The sequence below is a fragment of the Heloderma suspectum genome, chromosome 3, assembly GCF_057233095.1.
Source record: "Heloderma suspectum isolate Gila_16-S chromosome 3, 16-S_ref, whole genome shotgun sequence".
Classification (NCBI taxonomy): Eukaryota; Metazoa; Chordata; class Lepidosauria; order Squamata; family Helodermatidae; genus Heloderma; species Heloderma suspectum.
Genome location: NC_139460.1, coordinates 20,766,440 through 20,783,852, shown reverse-complemented (window position 1 = coordinate 20,783,852; position 17,413 = coordinate 20,766,440). Strand labels below are relative to the sequence as shown.

Sequence of the window (17,413 nt, the reverse complement as noted above, 5' to 3'; positions counted from 1 at the left end):
CACCGAGGAAATTGCACTGGGTTTGGATGTCATGACAAGCCACCCTGAAAGAAACAAGGCTGACAACCCACTGTGGGTTGTCATGTCATGAGAACCAGGTCAGAGTAGAGTAGAGCCACTGAAATCAATGGGATATATTAGTCATGACTAACAACTCCAACCGATATCAGTGGGTCTACTCTGTATGACTAAGTGCTTCTCTCTCCCATCAAAATCAATTGGACTAAGAACATAAGAGCATCCCTGCTGGTTGACTCCAAAGGCCTATCTGGCAAGCATTCGATTCACAGGGGAGGGAGAGTCAAGAGGGGAGGGAGAGTCAGCAAGAACTAAGAGCCAGTTCTAATCTCACTTTCAGAAGTCAGCTGGATGAAATCTAATGTAGGAGCAATTGTTTGTTTTAGAATCTAAGGCTGCAACCCTCTGCCTCATCACACACATTTAAGACCCACTGAAATCAGTAGTGTATAAGTACTCATAACTCCGTACAGGGTGTACACACAGAACTCCTGCATGGGCAAGAGGTCCACAATTCATTTCTATGGAGGAAACTGATCCATTTGCAGAAAGGAATGCCCACATCAATTGGCTCCCTCCATTGCACAAAGAAATGCCCCTATCGATTGGCTCCTTCTCATCAATTGGATCCTTCCATTGTGGGCGAGGTGAACTCCACGTTGATGCTGGAGCTCCAGTGTATGTTACTAACTGTTATATACATCAGCTCTCATGATATATTTTTAGAATTCGAGGTAATGAAAAGGGGAATGGAAAACTGAACAAAGACACAGAACACTGCCTTCAGAACAACTTCACTTCACTGGGTAACTAGAACCTAACATGAGCTGTTTAACACCTTAAAGAATTTGGTTCTAGATTAAGAAATTAACATATTTAAAGACATCTATTACCTTAGTTAGGTATGAAAGCAAACTCTGTTAGATGAGAGATAAAGATGCGGTAACACATGGGACAGTGGGATTTAGGTGTGAGGTCTTAGTCATTTTTTTAAGTAAGGAGAGAGAGAGAAAAAAGGCAAGGGTGGATTTGGATTGGAGACAAGTATAATTCCTCCTTTTGTGAGACTGAACTGAGGTGGAAATGTCTTTTTCAAAGACATGGCCAGCTTTTTCAAAGGCAGGTAACTCTTAGTGCATGAGAATATGGGTTTCTTCTCTTTTTCGCAGAGAGGAATAATAAATAAATGACTTTCAACTGAATGAAACAATGTACAGCAGGGGTAGGCAACTTGTGGTCCTTCATTTGTTTTGACAACTCCTATCAGCCCTAGCCAGCATAGCCAATGGTGAGGTATCATGGAAATTGTAGACCAAAACATCTGGAGAGTTACAAGTTGCCAATACCTGCTGTACAGGATATGAAACCAGAGCTTGAAGCTGGTTAGCAAACTCTGGTTCAGAGAGAAGTTAGTTACAGTAGCATTAAACCATGGTTGACATTGGTGCTGGTGTAATGCTTAACCACAATTAAGGTTTCTCTGGGAAAGGGTGAGGAAAGCATGCACCAGTGAAGAGAAGGAAGGGGACGGGAGGAGGCAGTGTGTGAGTCTGTGGCTCAGTCCCAATCTCTTAATCTTGTCTAAGACATTCCCAGCCCTGTGTCTGTACCAGTCCTTTGTGTCTAGAGGGATATCTCCTTAAACTGGTTTAATAATCCCCTTACCCTGGGAACTGTAGTTCTGTGAAGGGACAAGGATCTCCATTAAAGAATTCCCAGCACCTTAAAGAAACTACAATTCAGGCTTTTTGGAGTGGGAGGAAGACATGTCAGTTAAATAGTAAGTTTGTAGTGCTGCTAGGTCCTAGAATTATTTCTCACAGGGTGGGATATAAAATAAGTATTGGCCATATTGATGTATCTATTTTGTAAAGCAATCAACTCCTCACACCTCAGTGGGAGGTAAAGAGAAAATAGCTAGAGTTCTGTTCTCACATACTCTATTATCATTTGATTGCTATAAAAATGGTGGACCTGAACTTGGAGTACTTTGTATAACAGCCTAATCTAGCATACACTTAAACCGGAATATCTGAATCTAAACTGATATAACTGATTAGGATTTACTGTGCAATCCTAAGCACGTTTATTCAGAAGTACTGCAAGTCCCTCTGAGTTCAACAGAACTTATTACCTAGAAAATATGTTTAGGATTGCAGCCTTATTTTCTCCCAGTCCAAAGCCTCCCCCATTATGGCCTTGTGCATTTTTTCACTTCTTATAGAATGTGAACAACACTAGTTATTTCAATGGGAAAAGCACTTCAGATAAAACATTGTGTTTTCGTAGGTTCTTGCACTTTATCTGATCAATGGTGCTTTTATCAAATGATAGACAAAAACATGAATGCCAGTGTGCTGTCCAAAGCTCTATTACTGGCTGTTAAGGACAAACATATGATTTAGAGTCTACATTTCTTTTCCAAGTTGAAAAGCTGCAATCTGTATAGGTTGGCCCAGTAAAACTTCTATTCTAGGCTATGGTATTCAATTTCAAACAATGGCCATTGTAATGTACAATTGTTTGCTTGGAGAAGCCTCACTGACAATGGGTGGTTTGACAACTCATAAAATTGGCTCTATGAAACCATTTTATAATGTGAGTTAAGAAAAAGTTTATGGCCATAATGGCCATTCAATGGTGCAGGGATAAGAGTTTGCTCTTCATTTTTCTGGATTTATACGGTCATGGCTTCTACCAAAGAATTAAGAGAACTGCAGTTTAGTGAGTGTTCTGTGCTGAGAGAATTCTTAGCCCTTTGCCACCCCCCCCCCCACACTCCCAAACAATTCCCAAGGTTCCCTCAGGTGAGGGAATTACTGCCTGTCCAATTTAAGTCTCTGTACACAGACCCTCTGTGTGGCTTGATCAGAATCCTCTCAGGATTCTTAATCTCTATTCCTTCTCCCTCTCCTTTCTCCCTGGCTTTTATAGTTCTGAAGAAAATGCTGGAAACATATGAGCCATTTCTATTAACACTTTGAAAATAGTTCATCTGTTGGTTTCCGTGGTGTGGCTCTTTATTTGCCATATCACCAACGCAACGGAGGATGTAGAGTCAGTACTGGCTCCAGGTTTTTGAGGGCCTTTGGGCAAGACACCGGCAATGGTCCCCCTCCCTCAGTGATTCCCTTCCCTTCTCACCATTGCAGTCACCAACTGCTATTGCTCCTCATCCTATTTCTCATCATTGCTACCACTTCCTTTCTTGACAGGCAGAGAGATAGTGAGCAGGTAGGCTGTGGCATCTACTGCTCCTCCACCTGACCACCACTGATGCCTGGGCCAGAGGGCGAGGTAGGTGAATAAGCAGGTTGCAATGATGAAGAGGAACAGCAGGTCCAGGGGGCTCTTGTCTGGGGAACCCTGCCATGGTGTGGGCCCCCCGCAGGTTTCCAACCATGGCTACCCATGACACCAGCCCTATCTAATTATTTTTGTCTTCCTCTGCAATGTGCAGCTTTACTTGCTCTCTTGAGCTCTCTTGTGCTATCTAATCTGTAGGCACTTATCTGTGGTGTACCTTTTTTTCATTTGTGGCCCACTGCAGCACAGTTCTGGGTGAAAGCCATCCACCTCAAATTGGAATGGGCTGGGTCTTTCCAAGCTTTTGTGGGAGAATTTTCAGGAAAAAAGTACCTCTAGATTACATTATCTATGCCCCCTACTCCCTTGTCTGTGTTACAAAGCACTCTTCTAAATATCTATGCCCCCTACTCCCTTCTCTGTGTCACAAAGCACTCTTCTAAATATTAGCGCCCATTGAGGAACATCTCCTGAATATCTCAAGCTAGTAACATTCCTTTGTAAAGTTCAAGACTCTGGCCAGGACTTAGATCAAGCAAACTCACAGTGATAGTCCTAATCACAGCAATCTAACAGCAGAATCCATAGCTATACCAAATTCTCAGAGAAAATAGCAACAGAGGTGGCAGAAAACTCTCCACAGTGCAGTGCTGATCCACGCTCTCTGTAAAGACAACTTCTAAGCATGCGCAGAGCCTGCATTGCCAATAGGATCTTTGGGAACTACAGTTGTTGTTTTAATTTCAAGGTTACTCTTCCAGGCATTTACATCAGCAATACTCAGATGTCTTCACTGCAGAGAGTGAGCAAGAGATCACGTTTCTTGGCTGTCTGACACAACTAAGTGAGTGTGGGGGGGGGAATATGATAAAATTATGCATTGTATGGGGAAGGCAGATAGCTTCCTGGAGGCATCTGGTTGGCTACTGTGGTGGGTGGGATGCGAGACTGGATGGACCATTGCTGTGCTCCAGGGGGACTCTTATGTTCTTCTTTTTCTCCTCCCACTTGCTACTCAGTAATTTTGGGGAAGTGTGAGAAAGGTGGGGAGGAGACTGGCAGATGAGAGGGTTGTGCCTAGTGATTAGGACCCACTGAGCCAAGCAAACTTTGTAGAACCATCGGGCTTGCTTGACTCCTAACAGTTTGGGGATAGCTGAACTGCAGCAATTTGTTTTGCCCAGTGGAACTGAGGCTGTTTGTTCATTTCCACTTGTCTTCAGTGTCAGAAAAAAGTGACCAGAATGGGGCTGTAGCTGGGAACTTTTGGCTCTGAGTGTGGTGGCCGCAGGTGGCGAGAGCCAGTGTGGTGTAGTGGCTAGAGTGTTGGACTGGGAGTCAGGATGTCTGGGTTCTAGTCCCCACTCGACCATGGAAGCTCACTGGGTGACTTTGGGCCAGTCACAGACTCTCAGCCCATCCTACCTCACAGGGTTGTTGTTGTGAGGATAAAATGGAGAGGAGGAGGATAATGTATGCTGCCTTGGGTTCCTTGCAAGAGGAAAAAAGGTGGGATATAAATGCAATAAAACAAAACCACCCACCACCACCCCTGCAGGTTGGCATATCTTCCTGACAGTAAAGTGTTCTCAAATTCTGGGTAGGCTCCACCCACCCAGGCTGACCATTGGATCTTCCTGTATAGGAAGGCCTATAAAAGGCTTCCAGTCTGGACTGGGACCTTGCCTGAGCAAAGAAGTCTTCCTGGCTCTGGTATATTTCTATGCATTCCTTGGCTCTGGCTCCTGGCTTGGTCTCTTGGCTCTGACTCGTTGGCTTGTTTCCTGGCTCCTGAATCACCTCTGACAGTTGCCCACAGCTCATCTTTGACAGCCTCTGAGTGCCAGTGGGAGAGGAGTGTGGGAACAATACTGGGAGAAGGCTATTACCTTCATGGACTGCTTGTGAGCTTTGGTTAGCCATTGCATCTGGTTAGCCATTGCGGGAAACATAATTCTGGATAGATGGATAATTGGTCTAATCCAGCAGGGATCTTTTTATATTCCCTCACTCACATACACTTCAAATGTTTTCCACTGCTACTGTGATATGGATGGTATAGGTTAATCTGTAGGGGCAGCTGGTTTTGCAATCATAGAATCATAGGGTTGGAAGGGGCCTACAAGGCCATCGAGTCCAACCCCCAGCTCAATGCAGGAATCCAAGTCAGAGCATCCCTGACAGATGGCTGTCCAGCCTTGTCTTTAATGCCTCCAGTGTGGGAGAGCCCACCACCTCCCTAGGGAATTGGTTCCATTGTCGTATTGCTCTGACAGTCAGGAAGTTTTTCGGCATGTTCAGCCGGAATCTGGCTTCCTTTCACTTGAGCCCATTCTTCCGTGTCCTGCACTCTGGGATGATCGAGAAGAGATGCTGGCCTTCCTCTCTGTGACAACCTGTGAAGTACTTGAAGAGCGCTATCATATCTCCCCTCAGCCTTCTCTTCTCAAGGCTAAACATGCCCAGTTCTTTCAGTCTCTCCTCCTAGGGCTTTGTTTCCAGTCCCCTGATCATCTTTGTTGCCCTCCTCTGAACCCTCTTCAGTTTGTCTGCATCCTTCTTAAAGTGTGGTGCCCAGAACTGGACACAGTACTCCAGATGAGGCTTAACCAGTGCTGAGTAGAGGGGACTAGTACTTCACAGGATTTGGAAGCTATGCTTCTATTAATGCAGCCCCAAATGGCGTTTGCCTTTTTTGCAGCCACATCACATCGTTGGTTCATATTCAGCTTGTGATCGACAACAATTCCAAGATCCTTCTCGCTTGTAGTGTTGTTGAGCCACATATCCCCCATCTTGTAACTGTGTATTTGGTTTCTTTTTCCTAGGTGCAGAACTTGGCATTTATCCCTGTTAAATGTCATTCTGTTGTTTTCTGCCCAGCGCTCCAGTCTATCCAGATCACTTTGAATTTTGTTTCTGTCTTCCAAAGTATTAGCTATCCCGCCCAATTTTGTGTCATCCGTAAATCTGATCAGCATTCCCTGCACCTCCTCCTCCAAGTCGTTCATAAAAATGTTGAAGAGCACTGGGCCCAGGACTGAGCCCTGCGGTACCCCAGTCGTTACCTCTCCCCAGTTTGAGAAGGTCCCATTGATAAGCACTCTTTGAGTCCGATTCTGTAGCCAACTGTGGATCCACCGGATCGTTGTTTCATCTAGCCCACTTTGAGCTAGTTTGCTCATCAGGATGTCATGGGGCACTTTGTCAAAAGCTTTGCTGAAGTCGAGGTATATTATGTCTACAGCATTCCCACGGTTCACAAGGGAGGTGACCTGATCAAAAAATGAGATCAGATTTGTCTGGCAGGATATGTTCTTGACAAATCCATGTTGGCTTTGAGTAATCACTGCATTGTTTTCAAGGTGCTTACAGGCTGATTGCTTGATCATCTCCTCCAGAATTTTCCCAGGGACTGATATCAGACTGACTGGTCTGTAGTTCCCAGGTTCCTCCTTTTTACCCTTTTTGAAGATAGGGACAACATTAGCCCTCCTCCAGTCATCTGACACTTCACCCATCCTCCATGATTTCTCAAAGAGAATAGACAGCGGTTCTGAGAGTTCTTCTGCCACTTCCTTTATTACTCTAGGATGCAGTTCATCTGGCCCTGGAGATTTGAACTCATTCAAAGTAATTAGGTGTTCCTTGACCATATGCCTATCGCTGCCTTTTTGTTGCTTTTAGCATCCCTCGCTAACCTCAGCTCGTTCCCAGCTTTAGCCTTCCTGACACCATCCCTGCAATTCTGTGCTACCTGCCAGTACTCTTCCTTTGTTGCTTGGCCTTCTTTCCACTTCCTATATGTGTCCTTTTTTGTTTTTAGGTCATCTCTAAGTTTTTATGAAGCCACTTTGGCTTCTTCTGTTGTCTTCCACCTTTTCTTCTTGTTGGAATTGTTTGTGATTGTGCCTTGAGAATTTCCTTTTTTAAAAGCTCCCACCCATTTTGGACTCCTTTTCTCGTTAGCGTCGCTTGCCATGGGACCTTACTGATCATTGTTCTGAGTTTATTAAAATCAGCTTTCCTAAAATTCAGGGTACACGTTAGACTACACTCAGCTTTTGCTTCCCTTAGAACCAAGAACTCAAGTACATCATGGTCGCTTTCCGCCGGAGTTCCTGTAACTGCTACTTTATCCACTAAGTCATCTCTGTTGGTTAGGATCAAGTCAAGGATAGCCGATCCTCTAGTTCGTTCCTCTACTTTCTGTAGGAGGAAGTTATCTGCCACACAAGTCAGGAATTTCCTGGAGGGGCCATGTTTTGTAGAATTTGCCTCCCAACAAATATCAGGGAAATTGAAGTCCCCCATTACTACTACGATGGCTAGATAGCATCATCGATGCAATGAATATGAACTTGAGCACACTCCGGGAGAGAGCGCAGGACAGGAAGGCCTGGCGTGCTATGGTCCATGGGGTCATGAAGAGTCGGACACGACTGAACGACTGAACAACAATTACTACTACATCATGCTTCCTTAAAACATTGGCTATTTGCTTTTCAAAAGTTTCATCCTGGTCTTCTTCTTGATTGGGTGGCCAGTAGTAGACTCTGACCACCAAGTTCCTTTTATTCTTCGCTCCATTTATTTTGATCCAGATGCTCTCGATGGGGCCACCAAGCTCATCCTCCTGTATTTCTGTGCAGAGATATGTATTTTTCACATACAGTGCAACCCCACCTCCCTTTCTGTTCCTCCTGTTCTTTTTGAACAAGTTCTATCCTTCAATTGCTGCATTCCGGTCATGGGAGTCATCCCACCAAGTTTCAGTTACACCTATCAAATCACAATTTCCCTCCTGTATTAAGAGTTCTAGTTCATTCTGTCTGTTTCCCATACTCTGGGCATTAGTATATAGACATCGAAGACCATGTGCTTCATAGTCTGGCTTTCTTCCTACATGTGTCTGAAGACTATTATTGGGCGCTATTAGAGCTGTTCTCTCCGTTGTGCTGCATGAGCCTTTGTCCATTGTTACCCCCAACTTTACATCTCCCTTCCCCGTAGGATTCAGTTTAAAGCCCTCCTGATGAAGTTCTTCATGCTGTGGCCAAACACATTCTTCCCAGCCTTTGTGAGGTGCAACCAGTCCCTTGCCAACAGCCCATCTTCCAGGAAGTATAGCCCGTGGTCCCAGAATCCAAATCTCTCATGTTGGTACCACCTTTGTAGCCAGTCATTCACCCGGAGTATTTTTCTTTCCCTTTCTAGCTCTCTTCTAACTACTGGAAGTATGGATGAGAAAACTATCTGGGCCCCAAAGTTCTTGAGTTTCCTTCCCAAAGCTTCAAAGTCTGACGTGATTTCTTTGTAGCTCCGCTTGGTGGTATCATTTGTTCCCACATGGATGAGAAGAAAGGGAAACCTGTCAGTGGGCTTTATGAGTGCAGGCAACCTTTCAGTCATGTCTCTAATCCATCCTCCCGGGAGACAACATGCCTGGTGAGTCCACGGGTCTTCGTGACATACTTGGGTTTCGATCCCACGCAGCAAGGAGTCTCCCACTACTACTACTCTTCTTGTTGTTGTAAGCCTGGGTTTCATCGTCTCTCCTTGACTGACCTTCAGCCTTTTGCTCACTCTCATGTAGGTTCCCCTGTGATTCTTCCTCTGCAGGCTGTCCTCCAGTCTCATCCTCAAGTACCTGGAATTGGTTCCACAGCTCCACTGCTTCCACTGGTGCAGAGTGGCGTCTAGTTCTTCTTCTCCTGTCACCCTTTTCCAAGGAGTATCCTCTACTCCATTTTTCCTCACCTCAGCATTTCCCACTTCTGCCTCAGCATGCTGTTGCTCTTTAAGCTTCTGGTCTTCACTTTGCTGCTGTAGTTCCCCCATTCTGTCCAAGAACTCTTTGTGTTCTCTTATTCCCCGGATGGTCGACAGTCGCCGCTCCAGTCCACTTACTTTTTCTTCCAGCAGCGTGATCAACTTGCACTTGTTGCAGGTGTAGGCCATGTTGTTCTCAGGCAAGAAAACAAACATTGCACACACCATGCAGGTCACCACCACTGGAGAGTCTTGTCCTTCCATAGCCTCTTTTCCCTTTTTGTGTCTAGCTTTCTGATTGTTCTAGACTAGCCTGTCCCTGCTCCTCTACTCAATAGAGGTTAAAAGCAGAGTCCCACTGGTGTGGAAGTGTGTCTTACAAGACAAATAAATGAAAAAAAAAAGTTTGTTAATAAAGAAAAAAAATTGTTAGGGGCCTCCCCCTTGACTTCCCCTGCTGAACTCCCCTGACCAACTCCTGTTTGCTCCCCCTGTCTGCTTGCTCTGGTCACTTGCTCTCTGGGAGCTTGCTTGCTTCTGTAGTCCCTGGACCAGCTGGAGCAGCTTGCTCTGCTCTGCTCCGCTCTGCTCAGTTGGGAGGTGGGAAACAGACTGAAGCTTCCTGCCCACACAGCTGCTGGGAGTACTGTGCTTAACTTCCTCCACCCACCTCTTTGGCACAGAAGGGTTGAACTTAATGGCCTTTTGGTAAACTCTTATGATCTTACAATCACCAGGGAGACCCTTTCTCTGTCTAACAGACTTTATATACCCATTTATTTATTTATTAGATTTATTAGCCACCCATCTGGCCAACTACCCTGCCGCTCCAGGTGGCATACAGTACAAATAACAACACAAAATACAACACATTTGCATAATCAACTGAACAAAACAACATTGCTCTAAAAAATCCTAACCTACCCCAAATGGCTGCCTGAACAGTCAGGTTTTCAAAGCCAGGCAGAAGCTCATCAAAGAGGGAGCATGGTGGAGGTCACTAGGGAGGGAATTCCACAGAGTGGGGGCCACCACAGAAAAGGCCCTTTCCCTAGTCCTCACCAGCCTAGCTGTCTTGGCTGATGGGACAGACAGAAGGCCTTGCGAGGCTGATCTCGTTGAGCAGTGTCCCTGGTGTTGTTGGAGGTGCTCCTTAAGATAGACTGGGCCAGAACTATATAGGATTTTAAAGGACAATGCCAACACCTTGAATTGAGCCCAGAAAACAACTGGTAACCAGTGCAACTCCTTCAGCACTGGAGTGATGTGGTCTTGCCGATGGCTGCCTTTAATCAGGCAGGCCGCTGCGTTCTGCACCACCCAGAATTTCACCCACCCACCCAACCTCACCTGCCCCACAACACTTCTTTCCCAGTTCCCACCCCAAAAAGTACAAACACAATATTCCAAATTCTGGGAAAGAAATACCCAAAGAAATAATGCAACTGTTTGCATTATGGATGCATGCAAATGAAGTATTATTTACGTAAGCTGCCCAAATTGCAAAATACACACCAAATCACAGAACTTGGGGTTTGTGGCTAAAGATGGAATGGGAGGAAGTTTATCAGAGATTTGAAAAGCTCCAACTGGAAGCCTTACTAGGCAGTTTAAACTATTCTCTGGAGTACATCATTCTAACAGATTAATTTATTGCTTTAAGATCAAGAACCATATTGCTACACCTTATATTTTCCAAGGAGACATGAAGTAATCACCCTAAAAGTATCAAGTAGAAAAGGTTTATGTAACATCTTCAACCCCAGACGTTCTGTAATTTCTAATCAAGTAATGTCCCAATATAGGGTGGTGTGCAAAGTAACAATTTTTGCTAGGCAACATGAGTAGCCATTCTGCTGCTACTTTACAAAGCAACCTTGTCCATATTATAAACATAATGAACTTATAAGATGCCTTGTACTATATATGTCCTAATTTCCTATCCCCTTTTTCAAAGCGGATTCAGGCGCTGTCCACACGAGGGCTGCTTCAGCATGGTGTAATCTCACACTGCAGAGTGCAGTGTGTGTGAATAATGTGACTGACCCAGCCCATGTGATCAGGTTATGTAGGCTCCTTCCGGATGAGGCTTTTATGGCACCATCACCCTGCCTCATTCACAGAAGTTTATGGGCAGTCCAGATACTGTCATCTTCTACTCAAGACCCTCCCATGTTTTTTTTTAACCACTTCTTCTGTCTTCTTCCTTAATCCAGAAAATTAAGGGGAAAAAGACCTAACAGCTGCATAGTGCCTTCCGGTTTCTAGTGCTACAAGACCTCTGTCTGGAAGCATCATGCATGTTCTCCTGCAGTGTGGGATCACGCTATGCTGTAGCACCTCCCACCTTGCCAAACATGCCTGTGAGGGGAATCTCAAATGTGCCAAAATAGCACTTCAGCAGCACTTCAGAGTGCATTTGGGAAATCGCATTTAAATGTTGACCGGTGTAAAATAACCCCTCCCCACATGGAAAACCACCATGTCAGATAGGAAGGATTTACACTTCTCCTCAAAGTACAAGCTTTTTGTGAAGCCTTCCCCCACTTTTTTGCTTTTGTTTTTCCATAGGGGAGCATTCAAACATTCAGCGCCTCCTTCTGCTCCCCACAATTTCAAATGGTGCACTTCAGGAATGACGGTAACATTTTAACAACTACTTATTAGTATAATGTTAACAACAAGCTGTGCTGTGCCCAGATAACCTTAACATGAACTTTAGGAAAGTTATGCTCATTAGAAAAGAAAACTGCTAAGAAATCACACAGATATAGGAAGAAATGTAGGCAGGACTGCTGGAAAGCTTTTCATGTATTGTAATGATACAAAGTTCTGATTATTTGGTCCTGTATGATTTGGTAAGATTAGTGTTATTCCAAATTGTCTTATTTCCTGCCTTTGTCAGGTTATTTTTCCCCCTCTTATATTCTGTGAGGTAATAGCTCTCTTAGACATCAGTAGGTGCTAATCTCTGTAATGACCAAATGACCTGTGCCACTTTTTATTCTGTTTGCATACCTGTTGTTTTCCTAACATTTTCTCTTTTATCTCTAACTCCATTTGTAACTGCCTTTCCAGTAGAACAGCTTTCTCCATGATAGTTGCTATAGTAATCTCCTTCTGATGAAGCTCTTCTGTCAGATCAGAGATTTCTGTTCTCATTCTTTCCACCTCAGAGCGATGGGACTGTTCTTCCTGATAAAGATGGTCTCTTATCTGCAGCAAATGTGGCCCAAAAAGGAAAGAATGAGAGCCACCATTTCAGATTGTATCATTCATCACCTACCACTGACTTTTGGGGCGCTCTGTTTCCAATACACCAACCCTTCCAACCATACTAGCGGTAGCAGAGAGGTTTAAAAAGTCTTACAATCCTCCAGCCACCAGTCAGTCTAGGACACTTCACCCGTGGAGCTGCTTCCTCAAGCCACTGGGGAAGGCACTGCTTTGGTGAAGCCACCTGATTGAGCAGGGGGCTGGAGGGGCACTCCTCCAGCTGCCAGCTCAGCTGCATCGGCGTTGCCTGCCCTCTGTCTTCTCCCCAGTGGGAGAAGGCATGGGGCAGGTGAAGTGGCTTCTCCAATGGGAGAAGGCCCACATGGAGCAAAGTTGGTTCTTGGTGATGTAATTGCAGGATCATCTTTCCAACACACCCACTGGGGACCCAATGACATGAAGGCCACTTTACCTTCAAATCCCTCAATAGCCTTGCCCCGTTTATCTGTCCTCTCTTATATCCTGATACATCCCTGCCTGTGACCTTCACTCCTCCAGCTCCTCCAACATCCAAAGATCTGCTCCCACAAAAGATTTTGCCTTTGTTGCTCTGTATGCTCAGAACTGCCTCCCAGAATACCTGCATGATGCCACCTTACTTCCTTCAAATCTCTCCTCAAAACCCACTTTTTTCTGTAATGCCTTTAGGTTAACACTCCTAAGATCCCACAAGCCTAAGAATGTGCAACTGAAACAATCAGATATTGCTTTCCTGATTACTCCAACATGCTCCAGTGTGCTTTCATAGCTTGGGTCATAATTTTGCCTTAACTGTGTCCCATAAAAGAAGATTTGTAATGATTAGAATATTTGTAAGAGAAAATACCTGATTTAACTCTTTCTGTTGATTTTCCTGCTGCTGTTCCAAAGCAAGTGTTTGAGCTTTCTTTACTTCCAAGTCCTTAACACATTGTGCATAAGCTGACTGAAGCCTTTAAAAAAGAGGAATTAAAATATTACAAGCTCAGGTTCTCCCTTTTAAAAAAATCCAAATAAGCCAAAGTAAACAAAAAAAATATCAAAATAGAGAGTATCTACTTCATAGAAAGAAAGAAAATGTAGGGAACTTCTTCTTATAAGCAAGTCTACTGGGAATTGTTCTTATAACCTCCAGTTTCTGGGATTACGGCATACGTGTTTACTCCTAGAGTAGTTGCTGTGCTTCAGATTTCCTCTCATGATCTCCTTTCTCATTTATTGACAAATCATGGGACTGTATCCATAATGTAGAAGTACATCTAATGTTTTCTTGTGTTATAAGAGAAAACAAACCTGACTTGGGATGGTGAATGCTAAAATTCAGTACCCATTCTGTTTTTATGATGCAAGTTTTATTTATTGGGTTTTATGGCTATTTTTTAATTGTATGGAATATATTACATTATATTTGTAAACCACCACACAAGTCTTTTTGGCTAAGGCAGTAATTCCCAAACTGTGATGGCACATGCTAGTGTGCCATGAGAATTAAATTAACTGGGAACAATGAAAGGCTCCTGTAAGGCAGACATTCCAGTCAGGACAGGTGCCACACCCAAATGAGTGGACTCATGCTGAAACAACAGGGGGTGAGCTCCTCTGAGGCTGGGTAATTTCACTGTGCTAAACCATTTTGGGCATAAAAAAAGCCCCCCCATTTTAATTCAGAAAGAAAGTGTGTTTTGGTCACCAGTGGTTTTGGAATCACTAGGCTAAGGTGTATTGTCTAAATTTTAGAAGTAAAATATTAGAGACGATAGGGAAAAATTAAGGCTGCAATCTTATACATCCATACCTGGGACTAAGGCTACAATCCAGAACCCATCGATTAGGGAGAAACCCTACTGAACACAGTAAGACTTACTTCTGAGTAAACAGGCACGGGACTGCACTGTAAGTCCCACTGAGCGTAGCAGGACTGATGCCCAAGTCAACACATATAGGATTGTACTGCACACTTTGTAACACCTGCTTGGCTTAAGTAATGAAGCTTTGCAACACATTTCAGAAAGCTGTGGACAGTGCCTGCTCCTGGTTTTGGGAAGTTCTGCGGCAAGCCCTCCATGGGCCCACCTTTGCCTCACTCTTGGCCATCCATTTACCCTTTCCGCGTTGGACCAATCTGCAGCAGTGTCTAGTGCTGGAAGGATAAGCAGTGGCTGCTGTGCTTTCTCCTTGCTCCATAATTTATCCATAGAGGACAGGTCAACAGGCAGCAGCAGTAACGAGGAGCAGCAGCAGTGGCTGGGGTCTTCAGGTGTCAGCAGCAGGCTCTTTGTTGGGTCATGAGCTCCAACAGGTGTTTGACAATACTGATCCCTGAGGATGACCCAGGCTATGGAAAAGTCTCTGGCTCACTAGGCATTCTACCATGAGGGAGAAACATCAAGCGTATAGTACAAAGCCTGCGCTTGTAAGCACACTGTCTTGATGTGAGCAAAAAAAGGCAAAATTAAACAGCGTTGGTCAGCAGCGCATTATTTCAAGCCTGAATTTTTTATTTTATTTATTTATTAAATTTCTTAATTGCCCATCTGGCCAGTCACCCGGCCACTCTGGGTGATGCACAGAAGTACAATTTAAAACAGTAAAATTACACATTAAACATTATTTAAAAATACCCTAACCCACCCCAAATGCCCGCCTGAATCCTTGAAGACCCCAGTTGTCTGCATGATATCAAACTCCTCCTATGATTCATTATCTCACATACTATCTAACAAAATATGTGATATAAATACATCTGTTTGACTGCCCACAGACACAACATTCAGGGACCTTTTTGATGAAAGCTCCCCCACCCAACCCCATATTTGAAATCATACTATAAACAAAGGTTAGCTACTCCTTTTTATTTAAAAAGTATGAGAATCAAAAGAGTAATAGGAACAATCCATTATGAAATTCCCTTGCTCCCATTCTTGAGCTCCACCTCCCATTCACTTCAGTGGGGTTTCCCCTACAATTCAACAGGACATGAACTTCCCACACCTATTATATGAATACAGTAAAATTGATCTTGCTAAGCATGTAGCTATTGTTAAATTTCGGACATATGTAGCTGGCTTATACTGAATCAGACGACTTCTCAATCATCCCAGAGTGCAGGACACGGAATAATGGGCTCAAGTGACAGGAAGCCAGATTCCAGCTGAACAGCAGGAAAAACTTCCTGACTGTTAGAGCAATACGACAATGGAACCAATTCCCTAGGGAGGTGGTGGGCTCTCCCACACTGGAGGCATTCAAGATGAGGCTGGACAGCCGTCTGTCAGGGATGCTCTGACTTGGATTCCTGCATTGAGCAGAGGGTTGGACTCGATGGCCTTGTAGGCCCCTTCCAACCCTACTATTCTACGATTCTATGACTGGTACATCCAGGCTGCTATTGTCTGTTCTGGCAGAGAACAGAGAACTGCCACTCACCCAGTATTTCAGCAGGGCCCTCTCTCGGCCCTGTCACCTGAGATCCTTTTACTGGAGATGCCAAAGACTGAACCTGGGACCTTCTGCATGCAAAATATGTGTTTCCCCAGTTATAGCTGCTTTTCATACAATTTGAATATTGCTCCAAAGATGGAAAATAAGTTGAAATTCTATTCTATCATATTACTTAATACACCAAAGGTGCAGTTCAGCAAAAGAAAAATCCCACTGAAGTGAATGTAGTTTGCCTTTATTTATTTTAGTAACTGTAATACTGTACTTAAAATTTCTCTGGATCACACTTTAGATCTACCGGATGCAGTGAAAAAGTAACTAAGGCTAGGATGCTATGTACAATTACTTATGAATAAGTAACATTGAACTGAGTGGCATTTACTGACATATTGATTGTACATCAAGTCCCAAATCATCAACTTTGTAATCATCTAATCTTTGTAAACTGCTCAGAGAGCTTTGGCTATTGGGTGGTATAGAAATGTAATAAATAAATAAAATTAACTCCCACAGCCCAGACCTATATTTCTAAAACATACTTCACTTGATTTTCTTCCTTATTTTTATACTCTTCAATTCTGGCTACTTCTTTACGCAACTGTTGGCATTCCAGTTCCACCATATTCAAGAGATCCTCGCGTGACTGCAGTTCATTCTTCACTTCTATAAGCCTGGCTTCAATGTTCTAAACAGATCCAAAGAGCATATTCAAAATAGCTTATTCAATGATAGCTTGACACCATGCCTCTACAGATATATTAAGAACTCTGGTGTGTACACTAATTCTTATGTTCTATGGAATGTAAGAAGCTTCATTTATTTGAAAAACAACTTTAAATTTCATCCCACTCTTCGCCTCTTTTTGATAAGATTTTCACTTGCAAGCCTCTCCCAGCAGAAATGTCACTTGGAAATAAAACAATTAAGTATTCAATCCTATACACACTCACCTGGAAGTAATCCCATAGAATGAAATATGACTTCCTTCTAAGGAAGTTCACACAGGATTGGGCTGTTAGAACAGCATGGCATTAAAAACCTATGTCATGACCATAGGAACAATGTTTTGGTATGCACAGAAATTGGCCACAATCCAGGTGGAGTTAACCTTAGGACTTGTTTTGAAAAGTTTCTCAGAAAGATTACTTCTCACCTGTTACATTCAACACCCAACTCACATATCTACACTACAAATGTATATTGGTTTAAAACCAGTTTAACTGTTATGACTTCTCCATAAGAATCCTAGGAATTGCAGTTTGGTGAGGGTGTTGAGAATTCTCTGCTACAAATCCCTAGTCTTCCCTCGCTGTCATGGTCCAGGATCCTGACTCCTTATCCTCAGAGGATGAGGCCCTGAGTTAACAGATCAGGGAAAGGGCTTGGTTATAAAACAACATTATGAAATTTCCACCCCTTTAGGACTTAGTTCCCCAGGAGGCCCCAGGGACCAGCTTCTGTGTCCAGAAGAGGTTGCACTGCTATCCTCAGATTCTTAGAGCTCCAGCCATGAAAATACTACCATGCCATAGCACCTCCATGCCGTTGCAGCCCTAAGTTACTGAAACAGACTAGGCCCCTTTAAGGGAGAAGGCCTCAGTCAATACGGGGGTGGAGCTAC

The 17,413-nt window shown here is 43.9% G+C and overlaps 1 protein-coding gene across 2 annotated transcripts in view; it reads right to left on the bottom strand.

The window, feature by feature from the left end:
- Window positions 1-17,413, bottom strand: part of DEUP1 (deuterosome assembly protein 1) — a 76,818-nt gene that overhangs the window by 21,830 nt on the left and 37,575 nt on the right. For both annotated transcript variants that reach the window (XM_084841612.1, XM_084841613.1), the window contains exons 8-10: window positions 16,332-16,477; window positions 13,199-13,304; window positions 12,115-12,312 (exon numbers count right to left, since the gene is read on the bottom strand). In XM_084841612.1, coding sequence (XP_084697738.1) covers window positions 12,115-12,312; window positions 13,199-13,304; window positions 16,332-16,477 — 450 coding nt within the window. The remainder of the gene's footprint in view (window positions 1-12,114; window positions 12,313-13,198; window positions 13,305-16,331; window positions 16,478-17,413) is intronic.